General features: G+C 48.4%; 1 protein-coding gene across 1 annotated transcript in view; it reads right to left on the reverse strand.

Annotated features, from left to right (window-relative positions):
* GPR157 (G protein-coupled receptor 157) overlaps nucleotides 1-17,579 on the reverse strand; it is a 28,677-nt gene extending 11,098 nt beyond the window's left edge. The window contains exon 1 of the mRNA XM_055419498.2: nucleotides 17,122-17,579. Within this exon, the coding sequence (XP_055275473.2) occupies nucleotides 17,122-17,504 (383 nt within the window). The 5' untranslated portion in view covers nucleotides 17,505-17,579. The remainder of the gene's footprint in view (nucleotides 1-17,121) is intronic.
* Between the last annotated feature and the right edge of the window lie 2,700 nt (nucleotides 17,580-20,279).

The following is a 20,279-nucleotide window of genomic DNA, read 5'->3' on the forward strand; positions in this document are numbered from 1 at the left end:
CTTGGTCTATTACCAAAAGGAGGCTAGAAGAGCGGTGTTTCTATCAGGGTCTCCAAAGGCTGCAGGATTGGGGAGGAGGCAGGGCGGGGATGGTGATGTAAAGGAGAAAGTCAGCTTCCTGGGCCTGGGGAAGGTGTCCATCCTCCACTGACCTCTGCAGGAGGGCCCCGAAGCCTTGCAGCTCTGGCTGTCCGGAGGCAGAAGCGACACGTCCCCCTTGGAGGCACAGAGGCACAGGAGGGACCAAAACTCCACCCAGATCAAAGGATTATGGGATTATTATGTTACACTTACAATGGAGTGTGCTTTTTTTTTTTTTTTTTACTTTATTTGTGGCTGCACTGGGTCTTGGTTGCTGGGAGAGGGATTTCTCAGTTGTGATTAGCGGGGGCTACTCTCTCGGTGTGGAGCACAGGCTTCTCATTGCAGTGGCTTCTCTTGTGGAGAAGGGCTCCAGAGTGAGACTCTAGAGTGTAGGCTCAGTAGTTGTGGCGCACGGGCTTACTTGCTCCGTGGCATGTGGGATCTTCCTGGACCAGGTATCAAACCGTGTCTCCTGCATTGGCAGAGGATTCTTAATCACTGGACTACCAGGGAAGCCAAATGCTTGTCCTGTGAAGAATTATTGATCTATTAAGTTAATATATATTATTGCCCAACTATTTTGTCTTTATAAAAGTTTCCCATTTTAAAACTCAAGCCATTGTAAATAGTGCTGCAGTGAACACTGTTGTATGGCAGAAAGCAACACAACATTGTAAAGCAATTATCCTCCAATTTTAAAAAACAACCTCACGCCATCCTAGTAAAGGACAACATGTGTCCACAATGAGTTCCAGAAGGCGATGGCCAAGTGGGCTTACTGCTCCATCTCAGCATCCACATCAGTGCCTGACATGTGGCGGGGCAAAACCAGGACCTACAGAATGAATGAAGTATAAGCCCAGTGGCCAAGACAGCTTTTCCCAGTTAAATGTTCACTGCAAGGACATTACTGAAAGGAGGTGAAAGGCTTTTAAAGCAGCAGTCTCCAGCCTTTTTGGCACCAGGCACTGGTTTCCTGGAAGACAATTTTTCCACAGACTGAGGGGTGGGGGAGGATGGTTTTAGGATGTGGTATTGGAGAAGACTGTTGAGTGGCCCTTGGACAGCACAGAGATTAAACCAGTCAATCCTACAGGAAATCAACCCTGAATATTCATTGGAAGGACTGATGCTGAAGCTCCAATCCTTTGGCCACCTGATGTGAAGAACTGACTCCTCGGAAAAGACCCGGATGCTGGGAAAGATTGAAGGCAGGAGGAGAAGGGGATGACAGAGGATGAGAAGGTAGGATGGCAACATTGACTCAATGGACATGAGTTTGAGCAAACTCCAGAAGATAGTGAAAGATGGAGAAGCCTGGAGTGCTGCAGTTCATGGGGTCGCAAAGAGTCAGACACAACTTAGCGACTGAACAACAACGAAACACATTAGATGCATTGTGCGCTTTATTTCTATTATGGCTACAGCAGCTCCACCTCAGATCGTCAGGCATTAGATCCCAGAGGCTGGGGACCCCCGTTAAAGGGCTGAACCAGAAATCCTGAAGGTAGAGGTGGGAGAACAGTGAGTAGAGACCCGGCAGGACAGGAACCAGGGATTCCCATCCTGGGGGGAAGGCAGAGCACAGGCTTGGCAGGAGGAAGCTGCCTCCTTCCCTCCTCAGCGTCCCCAGGGCCCCCAAAGGAAACCCAGGGACCACAGGGTGACAACTGTGGTCCAGGTTTTACAACTTTTGGTCTGATAGACAAAAGCTACAACGCAATGTCTCTTCTCTGTGTGACTGGGGTGTGCCTGGAGCTGAGTCTGTGCTGGAAAACAGCCAGAGGGAAGACGAAATAGACAAAAGGTTTTGAAAGGGCTGAGACTGTGGGTTGATCAATCAGAGTCGCTGTTTGAACTTGAGCACAGACAGCAGCTTTACTGGAGCCAGAAGTTGCCTGGGAGGTACCTGAGTGGAGGTGGGAAGAGGAGTAACCTCAGGGAGCGTGGGAACGGAATGGGCGGGATGGTCTAATAACCCCGCCAAGCAGGCTCCACCAGATGCGTAATTTATAGGTAAAGACACTGGCGTGTTGGGGATGTTTTAACATCAGAAAGACGTCTGCACACACACACATAAACTGATTATGAGTTTTACTAATATAAAGTAAAACATACGGAAACCAAGGGGGGCAAGGGAGAGTGGAATGAATTGAGAGATTGGGATTTACATATATACACGATTGATACTATGTATAAAATAGATGGGCTTCCCAGGTGGCCCAGTCAGTAAAGAATCCACCTACCAATGCAAGAGACACCAGAGACATGGGTTTGATCCCTGGGTCAAACCCCTGGAGAAAAATGGCAACCTGCTCCAGCAGTCTTGCTTGGGAAATCCCATGGACAGAGGAGCCTGGCAGGCTAACATACAGTCCATGGGGTTGCAAAAGAGTCAGACAGGACTTAGTGACTAAACAACAACACATAAACTAGATAACTAATGAGCACCTACTGTATAGCTCAGGGAACTCTACTCAGTGCTCTGGGATGACCTATGGGAAGAAAATCCAAAAAAGAGGGAATATATGTATATTGAGAGCTGATTAGCCAGACATCTTGGAATGTGAAGTCAAGTGGGCCTTAGAAAGCATCACTACGAACAAAGCTAGTGGAGGTGATGGAATTCCAGTTGAGCTATTTCAAATCTTGAAAGATGATGCTGTGAAAGTGCTGCACTCAATATGCCAGCAAATTTGGAAAACTCAGCAGTGGCCACAGGACTGGAAAAGGTCAGTCTTCATTCCAATCCCAAAGAAAGGCAATGCCAAAGAATGCTCAAACTACCGCACAATTGCACTCATCTCATACGCTAGTAAAGTCATACTCAAAATTCTCCAAGCCAGGCTTCAGCAATATGTGAACCATGAACTCCCAGATGTTCAAGCTGGTTTTAGAAAAGGCAGAGGCACCAGAGATCAAATTGCCAACATCGGCTGGATCATGGAGAAAGCAAGAGAGTTCCAGAAAAACATCTATTTCTGCTTCATTGACTATGCCAAAGCCTTTGACTGTGTGGATCACAATCAACTGTGGAACGTTCTGAAAGAGATGGGAATACCAGACCACCTGACCTGCCTCTGGAGAAACCTGTCTGCAGGTCAGGAAGCAATAGTCAGAACTGTACATGGAACAACAGACTGGTTCCAAATAGGAAAAGGAGTACGTCAAGGCTGTATATTGTCACCTTGCTTATTTAACTTATATGCAGAGTACATCATGAGGAACGCTGGGCTGGAAGAAGCACAAGCTGGAATCAAGATTGCTGGGAGAAATATAAATAACCTCAGATATGCAGATGACACCACCCTTATGGCAGAAAGTGAAGAAGAACTAAAAAGCCTCTTGATGAAAATGAAAGAGGATAGTGAAAAGGTTGGCTTGAAGCTCAACATTCAGAAAACAAAGATCATGGGAAATAGATGGGGAAACAGTGGAAACAGTGTCAGACTTTATTTTTTTAGGCTCCAAAATCACTGCGGATGCTGATTGCAGTCATGAAATTAAAAGACGCTTACTCCTTGGAAGGAAAGTTATGACCAACCTAGATAGTATATTAAAAAGCAGAGACATTACCTTGCCAACCAAGGTCCGTCTAGTCAAGGTTATGGTTTTTCCAGTGGTCATGTATGGATGTGAGAGTTGGACTGTGAAGAAAGCTGAGCGCCGAAGATTTGATGCTTTTGAACTGTTGTGCTGGAAAAGACTCTTGAGAGTCCCTTGGACTGCAGGGAGATCCAACCAGTCCATTCTAAAGGAGATCAATCCTGAGTGTTCATTGGAAGGACTGATGCTGAAGCTGAAACTGCAATACTTTGGCCACCTCATGCGAAGAGTTGACTCACTGGAAAAGAGTCTGATGCTGGGAAGGATTGGGGGCGGGAAGAGAAGGGGACAACAGAGAATGGGATGGCTGGATGGCATCACCGACTCGATGGACATGAGTTTGAGTGAACTCCGGGAGTTGGTGATGGACAGGGAGGCCTGGCGTGCTGTGATTCATGGGGTCGCAAAGAGTCAGACACTACTGAGCGATTGAACTGAACTGAACTGAACTGAGAGCTGATTCACACTGCTGTACAGCAGAAACTAACACATTGATCGCAACGTGAGAAACACGCTCACCAGCCCAAACTCAAACGAATGGTCTTGGAGACACAAGGTTCAGCAGGAAGTGAGGCTTTAATGATGGTCTTGCAAGACTGGGTGTCTGGCGGGCAGGCTCACCCAGAGTCACTACATGGATCAAGTTATCCACAAGTTATCCCTAGCATGCAAGTCCCTTCTCCAGTTCCTCACTGGCTGAATGCTGTGGGGTGAACAATCTTCCTGGATGTCACCCAGGTTTACTTCCTCTCTCTTTATCGGCTGGCCCCTCACTGACATCTTGTTTCCTCCTTTCCTGCGCACCTATTTCTGTTCTTATATTTTGAATTCACCAACAGAATGAGCCAGCATGAAAATCCTAGGCATCCCGCCCTCCCTCTGTTTGCCTGGACTTTCTAGTTTTGTAACTATTGCATCAGCAAGCTGTCACTCAAAACTAGCTATTCTTGAAAATGGGCCACTTTAAGTTCTTTATTTCTTGCAGTAAAGCAACCATACTTCACTTTTTTTTTTTTTTTTTAGTGATTTGAGGCGAGGCACACAATCTGTAAATAATAACAAAATATACAATACTCCTCATTGTAAACTCCATAAAGCCAATTGATTCTCACAGGATGCTCTTGTTGACTTTTTCCAAACTCTGGTATCCGCAGCCAACCTGTGGTTGCAGTTAGCCAGTGAGAGCAGTTCCGTGATGTGAAGGCGGATGCTATTTTCATTTTCCTTAACGAGTAAGATGGAAGTGAAATGAGGAAGACCTGGGGCACCAGACGAGTGCTGGGAACTTTACTGGCTTGATATGAAGTCGATGTGACATTTGCCGTGAGCAACCTCCCTGTGACTCAGGTAACACTTTTCCAACACCAGAAGATATTTCTTCTTTTTTCCTGCTCTGGGACCTGGCCCATTCTCATCACCTCCCCCTGAATATCCGGCTTTCCACCTGCCCTGATGTGGCTGCTACCTGGGCTTAGGTTCAGAGACAAGAAACACTTTTACATTTTATCTTTACTACTAACATTTCCTGGGCTTCCCAGGTGGCACTAGTGGTAAAGAATCCACCTGTCATGGCTGGAGACATAAGGATATGGGTTTTATTCCTGGGTCGGGAAGATCCCCGGGAAGAGGAAACCCACTCCAATATTCTTGCCTGGAGAATCCCGAGGACAGAGGAGCCTGGCGGGCTACAATCCATAGGATCTTTAAGAGTTGGACATGACATTTCCTAATCACTTTCTTAACTTTAGATCAGGGGTCCAACATACTAGGGCTCTCAGGCCAAATCGAGCCCAAAGTCTGATTTTTTAATTTATTTTTCCATTCTATTTATTTTAAATTGGAGTATAGTTGATTTAAAATGTGTTCGTTCCTGCTGTACAGCAAAGTGAATCAGTTACACATATACACATATCCACTCTTTTTATTCTCATTTTATAGTCTTTTAATTGGAGAATAGGCAATTTACAATATTGTGATGGTTTCTGCCATATATCAACATGAATCAGCCATAGGTATAAATACGTCCCTCTCTCTTAAACCTCCCCGCTACTTCTCTCCCCATCCCACCCCCTAGGTAGTCACAGAGCACTGGCTTTGTGTTCCCTGCATCATACAGCAAATTCCCACTGGTTACCTACTTTACATATGGTAATGTGTATGTTTCAGTGCTACGTCTCAAATCATCCACCTTCTCTCTCCCTCAGTATTCACAAGTCTGTTTATTTCTGCATCTCCACTGCTGCCCTGTAGATAGGTTCATCAGAACCATCTTTCTAGATTCCATATGTGTTAATATACAGTATTTTCCACTCTTTTTTAGATTCTTTCCCCATGTAGGTCATTACAGAGCACTGAGTAGAGTTCCCTGTGCTATACAGCAGGTCCTTTTTAGCAATCTCCTCTCTGGTGGCTCGGTCGGTAAAGAATCTGCCTACAGTGCAGGAGACCTGGGTTCAATCCCTGTGTCAGGAAGATCCCCTGGAGGAGGAAGTGGCAACCCACTCCGATATTTTTGCCTGGGAAATCCCATGGACGGAGGAGCCTGGTGGGCTACAGGCCATGGGGTTGCAAGAGTGAGACACGACTTAACAACTAAAATATATATATAAATATATATATTTATATATAGGGGTATATATGTCAGTCCCAATCTCCCAATTTGTTGTATGTTCTTTAAAATAAAGTTTCATTGGCACACAGCCACACTCACTGGTTACATGTCACCTATGGCTGCTTGCAAGTTACCAGAGCTGAGCTGAGCAATTGCATGGGAGGTCACATGGCCTGCAGAGCCAAAAATAATCACTATCCGGTCCTCCACAGAAAAAGTTTGCTGACATCTGCTTACAAATTAACAAAACTATAATTAGGACCAAAGGGGTTCTGAGTAGTACTCTTGTTTTTAATATAATTTATTTAATTGTATGTTTAAATAATTTAATTTGTAATGATAGTTCTAGCTAACAACCAGCCCAAAAAATACCCTGAAATTTAACAGTTGGGTCCCACAAACTGGCTCCAGGTCACCACTAGACAAGGGATGAAAGGTATGGGGGGCTGAAACTGCCCCGGGTTCTCACCTACAGAGCAAGGTGAAAGACTGGCAACCTCAGATAAGCCAAGTTGCTCTCTGGCCAAGCGATCACCCTGAGCTGTTGGTGGTATGCGACCCTGGAAGGGACTCTGCAAAGACATGTGTAACCTAATTGCCACTTTCCAGAAATGTCTACTGCTAATTTCTGACAAGTATAAAGCTGGCTAAAATGTTCAGTTGGGTTTTTCTGTAAGATGGTACAGAAAAATGAGAATGAAGTTTTTGGCCTACCCAATACCATGTAACAGTCTTCTTTTTTTAATCCCTGTAAAACACCATCAATCAAAAAATAAACAAAATCAGAAAAAGCAAGATATGGCTTAACAACAGCACACATGAAACAGACCAAGGGTTGCAGCTGACCATGACCCAGAAGGTCGCGTGGTCGGAGAGGTCTCCCTGATGCCCAGATGTGGGTGATGGAGAGCAGCCAGCAAACTGTCCTGCCTCCATGTGGACATTCTAAACCTGAGCCCGTGAAGCTGGCACCAGAGCGGGCATGTGAGGAGGTACTGGGCCTTGAGTGCTGAAAGGCTTCTGAGGAGGTCCTGTGAGTGCAATAGCCATCAGGCGGCCAGAGGAAAGGAAAGGCAGGCATGCTGCTCAAGTCCCAAAGCAGGGAGCTGAACTGGCAGCTTTCTCCCCTCCCTGCTCCCACCAAGGGAAGGAAGTCATGTGACCACATGCAGGGGATGCTGTGAAAAGGCCTGAGGAGGGGCATGGTTAGCGCAGGTGACCTCTTCTCTCCAAACCTGTGATACAGGCTGAGGAGAAGCAGGGCTGGGGTCGCTTTGATGAAAGGTGCCTGAAAACCACAGGAAAAAAAGGGGTGGCAGAGGATGAGATGGTTGGATGGCATCACTGACTCAATGGATATGAGTCTGAACAAACTCCAGGAGATGGTGAAGGACAGGAAAACCTGGTGTGCTGTAGTCCATGGGGTTGCAAAGACAGGACTGAACAACTGAACAACAGAAGCCCATCTGTGAGCAGAATCCCCTACTTGGAAGGGCACCAAGGGCTTCTCCCAGAGGCATCCAGCCCCAGGTCTCACCTGTGTTTGCCTGGAAACCAAGGCCAGACTCCAAGATGGCTGCCTCCTCCTTCAGAGGCAGTTACAGGGTGAGTATGTCTCCTCACCTCCCCCAGATTCCTGTGTTTAAGTCCAAACCCCTAGAACCTCGGGATGGGACTGTATCTGGGGATAAGGTCTTTAAAGAGGTGATGAGGTCAAAATGAGGTCATTGGGCGGGTCCTAATCCAATAGGACAGGTGTCCATGCAAGAAGACTCGAGTATCCCATGGACTGCAAGGAGATCAAACCAGTTAATCCTAAAGGAAATCAACCCTGAATATTCTTTGGAAGGACTGATGTTGAAGCTCCAATACTTTGGCCACCTGATGTGAAGAGCCCTCTCACTGGAAAAGACCCTGATGCAGGGCAAGATTGAGGGCAGAAGGAGATGGGGGCTGAAGCTCCAATACTTTGGCCACCTGATGGGAAGAGCCAACTCATTGGAAAAGACCCTGATGCTGGGCAAGATTGAGGACAGGAGGAGATGGGGGCATCAGAGGATGAGATGGTTGGATGGCATCCCCGACTCAATGGACATGAGTTTGAGGAAGCTCCGGGAGATGGTGATGGACAGGGAAGCCTGATATGCTGCATTCCCAGGGGTCACAAAGAGTCAGACACGACTAAGAGACTGAACAACAAGGAATGGCCTTGTAAGAAGAGGTCTGGATGCAAACGCTCACTGAGGGACGACCATGTGAGGACACGGGGGTGCAGGCAGCTTTCTGCAAGCCAGGAGGTGAGGCCCTGCCCACACCTGGACCTCAGACTTCCAGACTCTGGAACCTGGAGGGAAGGATGTCTGTTGTTTTAAGGGCCCCACCCAGTCTGTGGGCTTTGTTAGGGCAGCTGGAGCAGACTAAGGCAGAGGCTGTCTTACCAACTCTAGGGGAGAGACATGCAGGGGCAGGGAACCGCAGCCCACCTGGGGACCTCCCCTTTCATCACACCCAGACCAGCAGAGCTGGGAGCCCTCAGTAAGCTTAGGGGAGGTGTAAACTGACAAAAGTTCTGCAGACTGGACATGAGCTTGGCTTGTGGAACTTGGCATTCACTTTGTTCTTCCGTTGCCCAGTGAGAAGCTGAACCAAAGCGGGATCAGCTGGGCAGTGAGCAGGCTACACCCCACACCTGAATTCCCTGGCATTTATCAGAGACCCACGAGAGGCAGCCGTTGCCCACAAGAGCAACACTCTGAGTTTCCCTCAGAGTTCCCAGTTTGCCCAGTTGGGGATCTTCTGAAACCTGTCCCACCAGTCAGGGTGGGGAACACCTGGGGTGACTCAGGGATGGGAAGACCCTTCCCCCTCAGCCCTAAGGGCTCCAGATCTCAGTCCACCGTGGATTCCTGCACTCCCCCCTCACCAGACCTCACCCTTCCTACAGATCTCTGCTACATGGGTGGCCCTTGCTGGGAAGGCCACAGGAGGGTCTTCTCCCCCAAACAGCAGAGACTGGTCCCTGTGCCTGTGCCCTATGGAAAGCCGTGACTGTGAACGTGACCCCAAGATGCTCTGAGGACGAAACCACCAGGCAACAATGTGCCAATTTAAAAAGATCTTGGGAGAAGGACAGAGCTGGCCCAGAAGGAGGCAGCTGCAGGGAGCAGGGCCTGGGGAAAGGAATCCAGGCCTGAGGAGGCCTGGAGGTTTCTGCCTGGACAATGGGCTCTTAGTGTGAAGTGTGGGCAGAGGGGCAGGACGTGGGAGTTCAGGGCATCAGCCACTGGCCAGGCCACCACGAGGTTGCTCTGCGGCCCTAGCTGCAGAGGCGAAACACTCCCTGCCAGCACCGGGCTCTGCAGTCTTGGTTCTGGGGGGCCGAGGAGCCCTCTGTAGCACATAGGGATGCTTTCCTGCCCACCTGGGCCTGGGTAAGGCCTGAAGCATCTGCCTGTGCCCCAGCAGGGTCGAGGGGCAGCCCCTGGTGCACCCACAAATATGCAAACACAGTGCAGAGACCTCACTGTAGCTGGGCTCTCAGAAAACAAAGTCAGGTTAGCTCTTGTCATTTTGGGGAGCACCACCTGGCATGGGGTGCTTTTCACGTGGCCATTGCATCCATCCCCATTCAGGCACGGCCCGCCTGGGGCCTTGTCACTGGGCCCTCGGTGAGTGAGCCGGTGTCTGCTTAGAGAGCTCACAGGCTCTCCCCTTCAGGGCCCACGGTTCCCCTTTTCTCTGTGCGGGAACTTCCCCCTCCCCACAGCAGGGGGTTTTATGGTGACCCTGGGGTGCCCTAGATTTCTCTCTTCCTCCAGAACTCTCAGCCACTGCCAGAGGGTGGGTGGCACGTGGGCTGGGGTCATGCCCACATCTCTTCCCACTTCAGTGGGGCCCAAAGAAATCCTAAGGCTGCTGGAGGCAGCCAGCTTGATCCTGGCCCTTGGCGAGATGTGGCACCCCTGGCCCAATCTCCCCCCGCAATTACAGGACACACAGGCAGATGCCTGGCACAGCGGTGGCCCTGGGGCACGCGTGCTGGGGACAGTTAAGGACCCTGCCAACTTGGTTCAGAAGGAGCCCACCACCTTGAGGGGGAAGAGGGGCTGTTTTGAAAGGCAGGTTGCTTTCTGCAGGGCGACAGAGATGGTTTCAGGCTTATCTTATCAAAAGGGAAATGACCCCACCCGTGGCCACTGAGCTGCCCAGCACTTTCATAGGTGAGAACTGCAAACAGATGGTCACACATGCTGATCCACATGCATGTCCAACATGACCACAAACAAACTTATGGTTACCAAAAGGGAGAGAGGGGGTGGATAATTTAGGATCCTACGTGTTTGGGATTAACATATACACAGAATTATACATAAAATAGATAAACAGCAGGGACCTACTGCATAGTACAGGAACCTCTACTCAACATTTTCTAATAATCTACAAGGAAAATGAATCTAGAAAAGAATATAAACATATAACTGAATCTGTGTTATACACCTGAAACTAACACAACATTGTAAGTCAACTATGTTTCAATCAATCATGTGGTGTCCGTATCATGCCGCCTCCACTGCTAAGACACAATACAAAGGGACCTGATACAGGACTTGCCCTTGAACGTGGAATATTCTCACACCTTGGCTTCCCTGATAGTCCAGTTGGTAAAGAATCCACCTGCAATGCAGGAGACCCCAGTTTGATTCCTGGGTTGGAAAGATCCACTGGAGAAGGGATAGGTTACCCATTTCAGTATTCTGGCCTAGAGAATTCCATGGACTGTATAGTCCATGGGGTCACGAAGAGTTGGACACGACTGAACAACTTTCACTTCACTTAAAAATGAAGCAACAACCAGAGGATTCACCTTGGAATGCTATAGGAATCAATGGATATGAAACCCTCGAGGGAGACCTTGAGACTTCCAGGAGGTTTATCTAGACAAAATCCTTATTAATTACAAAAGGAAACAGAGTAACTGCAGTAGAGACTGGTAGATAACACCTCGACCAAGTGATCAAAGTGAACATCACCAGGAAACGTACAAATCACAGTTGCCAGCCAACCCCAGGTAGCAAGCGAGAACCGGTTTCTGTGAGATTTCAGCCCAAAGTGCCGATTCTGAATCTGTTAGGGGACACGCTGACTGAAACTGCCCACCCCAGTAACCATTTGCATGAGTAATTTTTCACCAGGTGATTCTGGTAAGGGACACGGAACTAACAAGCCTCCACCAACCAGAAGAATTTGGAAAAGGTCAAAAGGAGACAGGAGACTCCAGTCCACATGTCCTCCCAGAATCCTCCTTGCTGGAATCCATCTTGGCCGAGCAATATTCACACCAGGAAGGGACTTGAGTCACAGTGATTGGCCAGAGACTACCTGGAAATGAATTCCCTCATCACAAAACCCAAGGCTGCGAGCCACGTGGCAGAGAAGTCCTCCTGGGTTCCTTTACCAACTGTTCTCCCCGTGGACACTCCTTCCCAACAAATCTCTTGCTTTGTCAGCACGTGTTCCTCTTCGGACAATTCATTTCCAGATACTACACAAGCATCCACTCTTGGGCCCTAAAGGGGGGGTCCCCCTTTCTGCAACAATTCCACTTACAAGGAAGCATCAGGTTACCTGGGTGAGAGAGACATCATACAAAATAGGGTGCCTATACTATTCTCAGGTGGCTCAATGGTAAAGAATCTGCCTGCCAATGCAGGAGATGTGGATTCGATCCCTGGGTTGGGAGGGTTCACTGAAGAAGGAAATAGCAACCCGCTCCATTATTCTTGCTTGGGAAACTCCATGGACAGAGGAGCCTGGTGGCTACAGTCCATGGGGTCGCAAAGAGTCGGACATGACTTAGCGACTGAACAACACTAACAACATGGTCATGCAAGAGACTGTCCTTGCCTTTGGAAATACACCCTGAAGGATTAGGAGTTGGGGTCATCAGGTCTGCAACTTATTCTTAAATGATTCCAGAAAAAAATTAATGGAAAAGATAAATAAAGCTAATGTATTTAATTACGCGTTAATAATAGGGGAAATCCGGAAAGCTAAAAATAAATGACTGCAAAATTACCTCTCAGTTTAAAAAATTATTGTCAAGGCCAAGAGACAAGACGGAATCCTAAAGGGTCACTGACCTTGAAGTTCTAACCTGGAGCCTCTCGCTCACAGCTCTGTGGCTCAGGCAAGTCTCATCAGCTGCGGCTGGAGGGTGACCAACCCTGGGTGAGTCCCCTGGGTTACGGAGGATCAAGGCACTAAGGAATCAAGACAGCACTTTGCAAGACCTCAGGAGCCTGACCTCTGAGGATAAAGTCTAAGCTGCTTTCCTTCCCCAATGAGATTTTTATTTTAAGTCTTTCAGTAAAGGAAACTATGTCAGGCATTATGATAGAGTCCCAGGGGGTGTGTAGGGACTTCATGGGTACACTCTCTCCTGCCTCCTGTGGTGTACGGCTGCATTCAGCTCTATAGATGGCTTTTCCCACTTATCATGTCCTACCACTTAAAAAATATATATTACTTGTAGAGTTCATGGCCAGTATTTAATGGCAGCATAACATTTCCAGGTGGGGTATAGTCTATAACTTACTGATCCCCTATTTTTTGGACATTAAGGTTGCTTTCAAATTGTCATCACTGGCTAACAGTGCCTTGCAAACTCCTTTGTACATCCGGCTTTGTATGTCATTTGGTTGATCTCCTTAGACTAGATCCCTATAATAGGATTTCTGGGATCAAGGGGTATGAACCAAATACTTTCTACATGGATTATTCCAATTTACATGGCCAAAAATAATTAGGAAAACACCAGTTTCATCTGCATATCACATTAATATCCTGCTTTACTACTTTTTTCCTTCTAATTTAAAGAGAAAATGGTACTTCTTTGTTATTGCTTGTATTAAGTATTCATGCTTTTACTACTTTGTCAGAATGTCCTCTGTCCATTTCTGAAGATATTTGTCAGTTTTCTTTAAAAAAAGTCAACTCATAAGAACTCTTTAGAGAATAGAGATTGACCTTTTGTTTATTCATATTTTAAAATATTTTTGGAGACTGGAAGGTCTGAAGAAGAGGACTGATTCCCAGTCATTTGACATGGTTAACAACTGGGTCACTGTGTAGCCTGAGTCTGAAGATGAGACTTCCTACTGCCAAGAGGTCCTTGCTAGTGGAGGTAATGGAATTCCTGTTGAGCTGTTTCAAATCCTAAAAGATGATGCTGTGAAAGTGCTGCACTCAATATGCCTGCAAATTTGGAAAACTCAGCAGTGGCAACAGGACTGGAAAAGGTCAGAGTTCATTTCAATCCCAAAGAAAGGCAATGCCAAAGACTCTTCAAACTACCACACAATTGTACTCATCTCACACACTAGCACGGAGAAGGCAATGGCAAGCCACTCCAGTACTATTGCCTAGAAAATCCCACGGATGGAGGAGCCTGGTAGGCTGCAGTCTGTGGGGTCGCTAAGGGTCGGACACGACTGAGTGACTTCACTTTCACTTTTCACTTTCACACATTGGAGAAGGAAATGGCAACCCACTCCAGTGTTCTTGCCTGGAGAATCCCAGGGACGGGGGAGCCTGCTGGGCTTCCATCTATGGGGTCACACAGAGTCGGACACGACTGAAGTGACTTAGCAGCAACAGCAGCACACACTAGCAAAGTAATGCTCAAAATTCTCCAAGCCAGGCTTTAACAGTATGTGAACCAAGAACTTCCAGATGTTCAAGCTGGATTTAGAAAAGACAGAAATCAAATTGCCAATATCCACTGGATCATAGAAAAAGCAAGAAAATCCCAGAAAAATACCTACTTCTGCTTCATTGACTACATTGAAGCCTTTGACTATGTGGATCATGACAAACTGTGCAAAATTCTTCAAGAGATGGGAATTTACCTTAGGAAAGACCAGCTTACCTGCCTCCTGAGAAATCTGTATGCAGGTCAAGAAGCAACAGTTAGAACCAGACATGGAACAACAGATTGGTTTCAAATTGGGAGAGGAGTACGTCAAGGCTGTATATTGTCACCCTGCTTATTTAACTTATATGTAGAGTACATCATACGAAATGCACAAGCTGGAATCAAGATTGCAGAGAGAAGTACCAATAACCTCAGATATGTAGATGACACCACCCTTATGGCAGAAAGCGAAGAGGAACTGAAGAGCCTCTTGCTGAAAGTGAAATAAGAGAGTGAAGAAAAGCTGGCTTAAAACTCAACATTCAAAAAACAAAGATCATGACATCCGGTCCCATCACTTCATGGCAAATAGATGGAGAAACAATGGAAACAGTGAGAGACTTTATTTTCTTGGGCTCCAAAATCATGGCAGATGGTGACTGCAGCCAAGAAATTAAAAGACACTTGCTCCTTGGAAGAAAAGCTATGACTAACCTAGGCAGCATATTAAAAAGCAGAGACATTACTTTGCCTACAAAGGCCCATATAATCAAAGATATGGTTTTTCCGGTAGTCATGTATGGATGGGAGAGTTGGACTATAAAGAAAGCTGAGCGCCAAAGAATTGATGTTTTTGAACTGTGGTGTTGGAGAAGACTCTTGAGAGTCCCTTGGACAGCAAGGAGATCAAACCATCAATCCTAAAGGAAATCAATCCTGAATATTCACTGGAAGGACTGATGCTGAAGTTGAAATTCCAATACTTTGGCCACATGAGGCTAAGAACTAACTCACTGGAAAAGACCCTGATGCTGGGAAAAATTGAGGGCAGGAGGAGAAGGGGACGACAGAGGATGAAATGGTTGGATGGCATCACCGTCTCAATGGACATGAGTTTGAGCAAGCTCCGGGAGTTGGTGATGGACAAAGAAGCCTGGCATGCTGCAGTCCATGGGTTGCAAAGAGTCGGACACGACTGAGCAACTGAAATGAACTAAAGAGGTCCTTCAGCAGCCATAAACTAATCCTTCAAAGAAAGACAATGAAGAGTCCTTAGCAGTATCGTCTGGGAGGATCCAGGTCAATACATGAACCTGCTGGACAGGTTTTTACCAAGTTTTCGACTGGCAAAGGGAGTGCTAACTTCTGGAAGAGAAAAAATTGTCAAAGTCCCTTTGACAGGAAAAATTTCCTTTTTCTTTTAAGAAGCAAGTGGATAGGGACTTCTCTGGTGGTCCAGTAGTTAAGAATCCGTCTTCTAATGCAGGAGACTTGGGTTCGAACCCTGGTGAGGTAACTAAACTACCACAGCTATTGAGCCTGTGTGTTGCAACTATAGACCCAATGTAGCCATATGTATATAAAGTAGGTGGATCACATACAACAGACAAGAGGAACAATCTGCTTCCTTACAGCCAGAGAAGGACACACAGGCTTCCTTAGGAGGCTTTCCCTAAGCATCATAGAAAACGTCCCTAGAAGTGAAAAGAAAGGTTCTTAGGGAATGTGTCTTTTCTATAGAAGCTGCACAGGTTCTCTTTATCACTTAAAAAATACATTGTATTCAGTACTTTTCAAAAGAGGGGGGGAAAGAGAAGAGAACCTTGCAAAGAAAGTCTTGGGCTCCTTCCCAGGTACACGTGAGCTCCACGCTGCCCACACCCAACCAGGCTCCCAAGAACAGGGTCCCAGAAATGGATGCAGAGATTCGGTGGGACAGAGAGAAAGGAAAGGCTGTCCCCTCTCTGTGGGTCTCTGCAGCACCCGACCCTGTCTGAATGGCTCACTGCACACATTTTGACTTGAACAGCTGAGAAGCAGGCCATTTAATTTCCCAGGGACCAGCTGGCCTCCCTCCAACAGCCTTGAGACCTGGAGGTCAAGTGACTCTTGCAGGCTTGTGACCTCACTGTTGTGACACCCAGGTGACTTGTCTCTACAAAAGTGCTGACCATCCTCTGTCCCTTGGAAAGAACTCAAGTATTTAACAGAGAGGACCTATAATTAGGGCAGCATTTGGTGCTCTTATTTGGAGGAGGGAGAAGAGGAAAGAAGCTCTATAAATTTCCTGCCTTGGGTTCAGCACAGGACCTCACCAGATGTTTGAATCCTGAGATTACACTGGGAAGGGGCCAACCTTGGTTCACAGGTGAGAGTTACCTGGATGAGACACTACAGTGCCAGGGCAGGACAAGGCCTTGGTTCTCACTACCCAGAGACTCCAGGCAGCTGGCAGCTGTCTTCCAGACCAGCCTGTGCCTCTGACCTCAATTTCAGAGCTGCTGAACTCTGGAAAGAAAGATTATCTAGAACATAGATAACAAGAGATTGGTGCCTGAGGTTTAGAGATGAGTAAAGATAAACTAAACAAGACTGTCCTTCCTCAATATTAGCGCTGAGGCAGAGGATTGGGTGGAGGGCAGCCTGAGAGTGGGCAGATGAACTACATGTACTTTTCCATCATGGGGCACCTAACTCATCTCTCAGGTGCCTGCCCCCATGCCCACGGGCAGCAGAGATGGCCAGAACGCAGTGAAACAGGAGGCCAAAGGTCCAGAGTGGCCTCACCAGCTCTCCAGGTGCTTCCAAGTTACTAGGGTCTGGCTCTGAGGGTGAGCTCTAGTCCCTCCAGGGCCTTCGCTGAGGCGCCCACCTCCCTGGGAGGCTCAAGCTGGGGCCACCTCGAAGGGACGCCCCCTGCGGCGATATACAGAACTAGTTCATCAAGACCATCATTCCGCTGGCCCAGGGCTGTCCGGGGACATGAGCAGACACTGCCGGCTGGGTGGCCGGCCAGAGGTCCGACCAAGAAGCGTGGCCCTGAGAGTGGCGAGGGCCACAGGGACAGTACACAGGATCCGGGCAGGGATCAGGGAACCTGAAGGAAAGCGGCGTCGCCGTCACCCACCTGACGACATGGAAAGCCCAGAGCAGGCGGCCAGTCTCGGGCCCGCGCGCCGTGCGCACGATGCTGAGATACAGGTAGAGGGCGATGGCCACCGTCCAGAAGAAGGAGCTGGTGTTGGCGAAAGTGGAGAGCGCGCCTTGCAGCACGCAGTCCCACGAGGAGTCCTTGAAGTCCTGCAGGACCCCGTAAAAGTAAGAGGCGGCCGAGAGCAGGTCGGCCAGAGACAGGAAGAGCAGCAGGCGCCGCGCCTGGCTGCGCAGGTCGGGCCACAGGGCGTGCGTGGCCATCAGCAGGCCCGAGCCCAGCGCGGAGAGCACGCACGACAGCAGCACCACGGCGCGCTCCGACGGCACCAGCTCTGTGGGCGGCGCGGGAGGTGGCATGGCCGGACGCAGAGAGGGTTGGGATCAGGGCTCCGCCTGTGGCCGCCGCCGCCGCCGCAGCTGTCTGGGCACCGACCCGCGAGCCGCTAGCGTCCCAGAGCTAGCCCAGCCCGCGTCCCGCCCCTCCTGAGCCCTCCGGGGCAGCGGCCCACGCCCCGCCCCTGCCCTAGGCCCCGCCCCTCCCCTATCACGCCCCTGCGCCCTCCACGCTCCGCCCCGTAGCCCCCACGCCCAGACAGCGGGTGCGCCCCTCCCCCGCCCTGACGCCACACCCCTTCGTCCTCAAGCCCCGCCCCATGGCCCCCAAATCCGGACTGCGGACCCGCGGGGGCCCCTTGACTGTCCCACGAGCCCCACCCTGTCCCCGGCGCGCGCGCCCCTAAGGCTGCCCGACAGCTCCGCGACACGCTCCCCAAGTCCCTGCCGCTCTGCTCACACCACACCCGTGGTACCCTGCACGATCCGTCCTGCAGGCCGCAGGTCTGCCGGACTCCCTCCCCACTCAGAGCTCGAAGTCCTGGGGAGGAATGTATTGGCAATTTTTTTAGGGCTAATATTTCCTTCCTTTTTTACTGGCAGCCTGTGTACAGGGGAGAGGGGCTGGTGAGGGGGCAGTGGTATGCTGGAGGGAGGGGTGGAGGCATTCTTTCTACTGGTAACAAAAGCAACACTCGAAGTGATTCTCGTTCTTTAAGCAGGGATAACAGAGGTGGGAGTTGTTTGGAAGGGGGTGGTGGTTCCCGAGGGGAATGCTTACAATTTTTCTTGCAGTGAGCATGCTCACTGATTTGGTTTTTTCTTTTTTAAAATTAAGTTTCAGTTCAGTTCAGTTCAGTTCAGTCGCTCAGTCGTGTCCGACTCTCCGCGACCCCATGAATCACAGCACGCCAGGCCTCCCTGTCCATCACCAACTCCCAGAGCTCACTCAAACTCATGTCCACAGAGTCGGTGATGCCATCCAGCCATCTCATTCTCTGTCGTCCCCTTCTCCTCCCGCCCCCAACCTTTCCCAGCATCAGAGTCTTTTCCAGTGAGTCAACTCGTCGCATGAGGTGGCCAAAGTATTGGAGTTTCAGCTTTAGCATCAGTCCCTCCAATGAACATCCAGGATTGATCTCCTTTAGAATGGACTGTGGGTGAAATTTTAAAGAACGGAAACAATTTCTAATTTATTAGTTTTTGTTTTCCTGAAAATTCCATTAAAAAATTGGGGTACCATTTGTGTACCATAAAATTGGCCCTTGTAAGCATGCAGTTGGCTTTCCTGGTGGCTCAGTGGTAAAAGAACCCACTTGCCAATGCAGGAGAGGCAGGTTCAATCCATGGACTGGAAGGATCCCCCGGAGAAGGAAATGACAACCACTCCAGTATTCTTGCCTGGAGAATACCATGGACAGAGCAGCCTGGCGGACTATAGTCCACGCAGTCCGGAAAGAGTCGGACACAACGACTAAACACATGTACAGTGATTTATAGTGTATACACAAGTTTGTGCAAGCATCCTCCCTGCCAAATTCCACAACATTTTCATCACCTCAAAAAGAAACACCGATGGTTCAGCAGGTAAAGAATCCTCCTGCAGTGTGGGAGACACAGGAGACGCAGGTTTGACCCCTGGGTAGGGAAGATCCCTGGAGAAGGAAACGGCAACCCACTCCAGTACTCCTGCCTGAGAAATTCGATGGACAGGGGAGCCTGGCTGGCTGTAGTCCATAGGGCTGCAGAAAGTCAGACGCGACTGAGCACATCCCACGGGGTCAAAAAAGAGGTAAGAAGTCTCAAATGGGATCACATGCTAAGCTCAAGGGACAAAACCAGGACTTCATACCTAACCTAACTGTGGTTTCAACCTCTTCTAGGAATTCAGTCTTAATCAGTCAGTCTGGAATTTCCTGCTCTGCAGTAGTGAAGTAAGCCATTGATAGACCCCTGCAATCCCCCAAAGGAAGGCCACCTCAGCTGACATAATCAATTCTTTGCTGACTAATTTCCTTGTCCCACCTCTTTTTGCCTGTAAGTCTTCTATTTTGTCCGGTTCTTCAGAGCTCCTTTCTGTTTGCTAGATGGGCTGCTGCATGATTCATACAAGTGAACAAAGCCAGGAAGATCTTTACCACTTACTCAGTTGAGCTGTGTTTTGTAACAGTAGTCACTCCCTGTTTCTCGCTCTCCCCAGCTCCTGGCAACTATTAATCCACCTTCTGTGTCTATGGGTTTGCCTATTCTGGACATTTCACAGAGATGGAATCAAATAATAGGTGGTTTTTTGTGACTGGCTTCTTTCACTTAGCTTATTTTCAAGGTTCATCCACACTGTGGCATTTATCAGTACTTCATTTATGGCTGAATAATATTCCATTGTATGGATAGCCCATTTTTGTTTTTCCATTTTATCAATTGATAGCTATATTCGGCTACTGTAAATAATGCTGCTGTCAACATTTATATACAAGTTTTTGTGTGAACATTTATTTTCAGTTCTCTTGGGTATATACGCAGGAGTGGAATTCCTGGGTCATTTCAGTTTAGTTCAGTTCAGATCAGTTGCATCCGACTCTTTGTGACCCCATGGACTTCAGCATGCCAGGCTTCCCTGTCCATCACCAACTCCTGGAGCTTGCTCAAACTTATGTCCATAGAGTCGGTGATGCCATCCAATCATCTCATCCTCTGCCATTCCCTTCTCCTGCTTTCAATCTTTCCCAGCATCAGGGTCTTTTCCAGTGAGTTAGTTCTTAGCCTCAGTTGGCCAAAGTATTGGAATTTCAGCTTCAG

This window comes from Moschus berezovskii, chromosome 17 (genome assembly GCF_049115385.1).
Source record: "Moschus berezovskii isolate FMDL1 chromosome 17, NW_MosBer_1.0, whole genome shotgun sequence".
NCBI classification, from domain to species: domain Eukaryota; kingdom Metazoa; phylum Chordata; class Mammalia; order Artiodactyla; family Moschidae; genus Moschus; species Moschus berezovskii.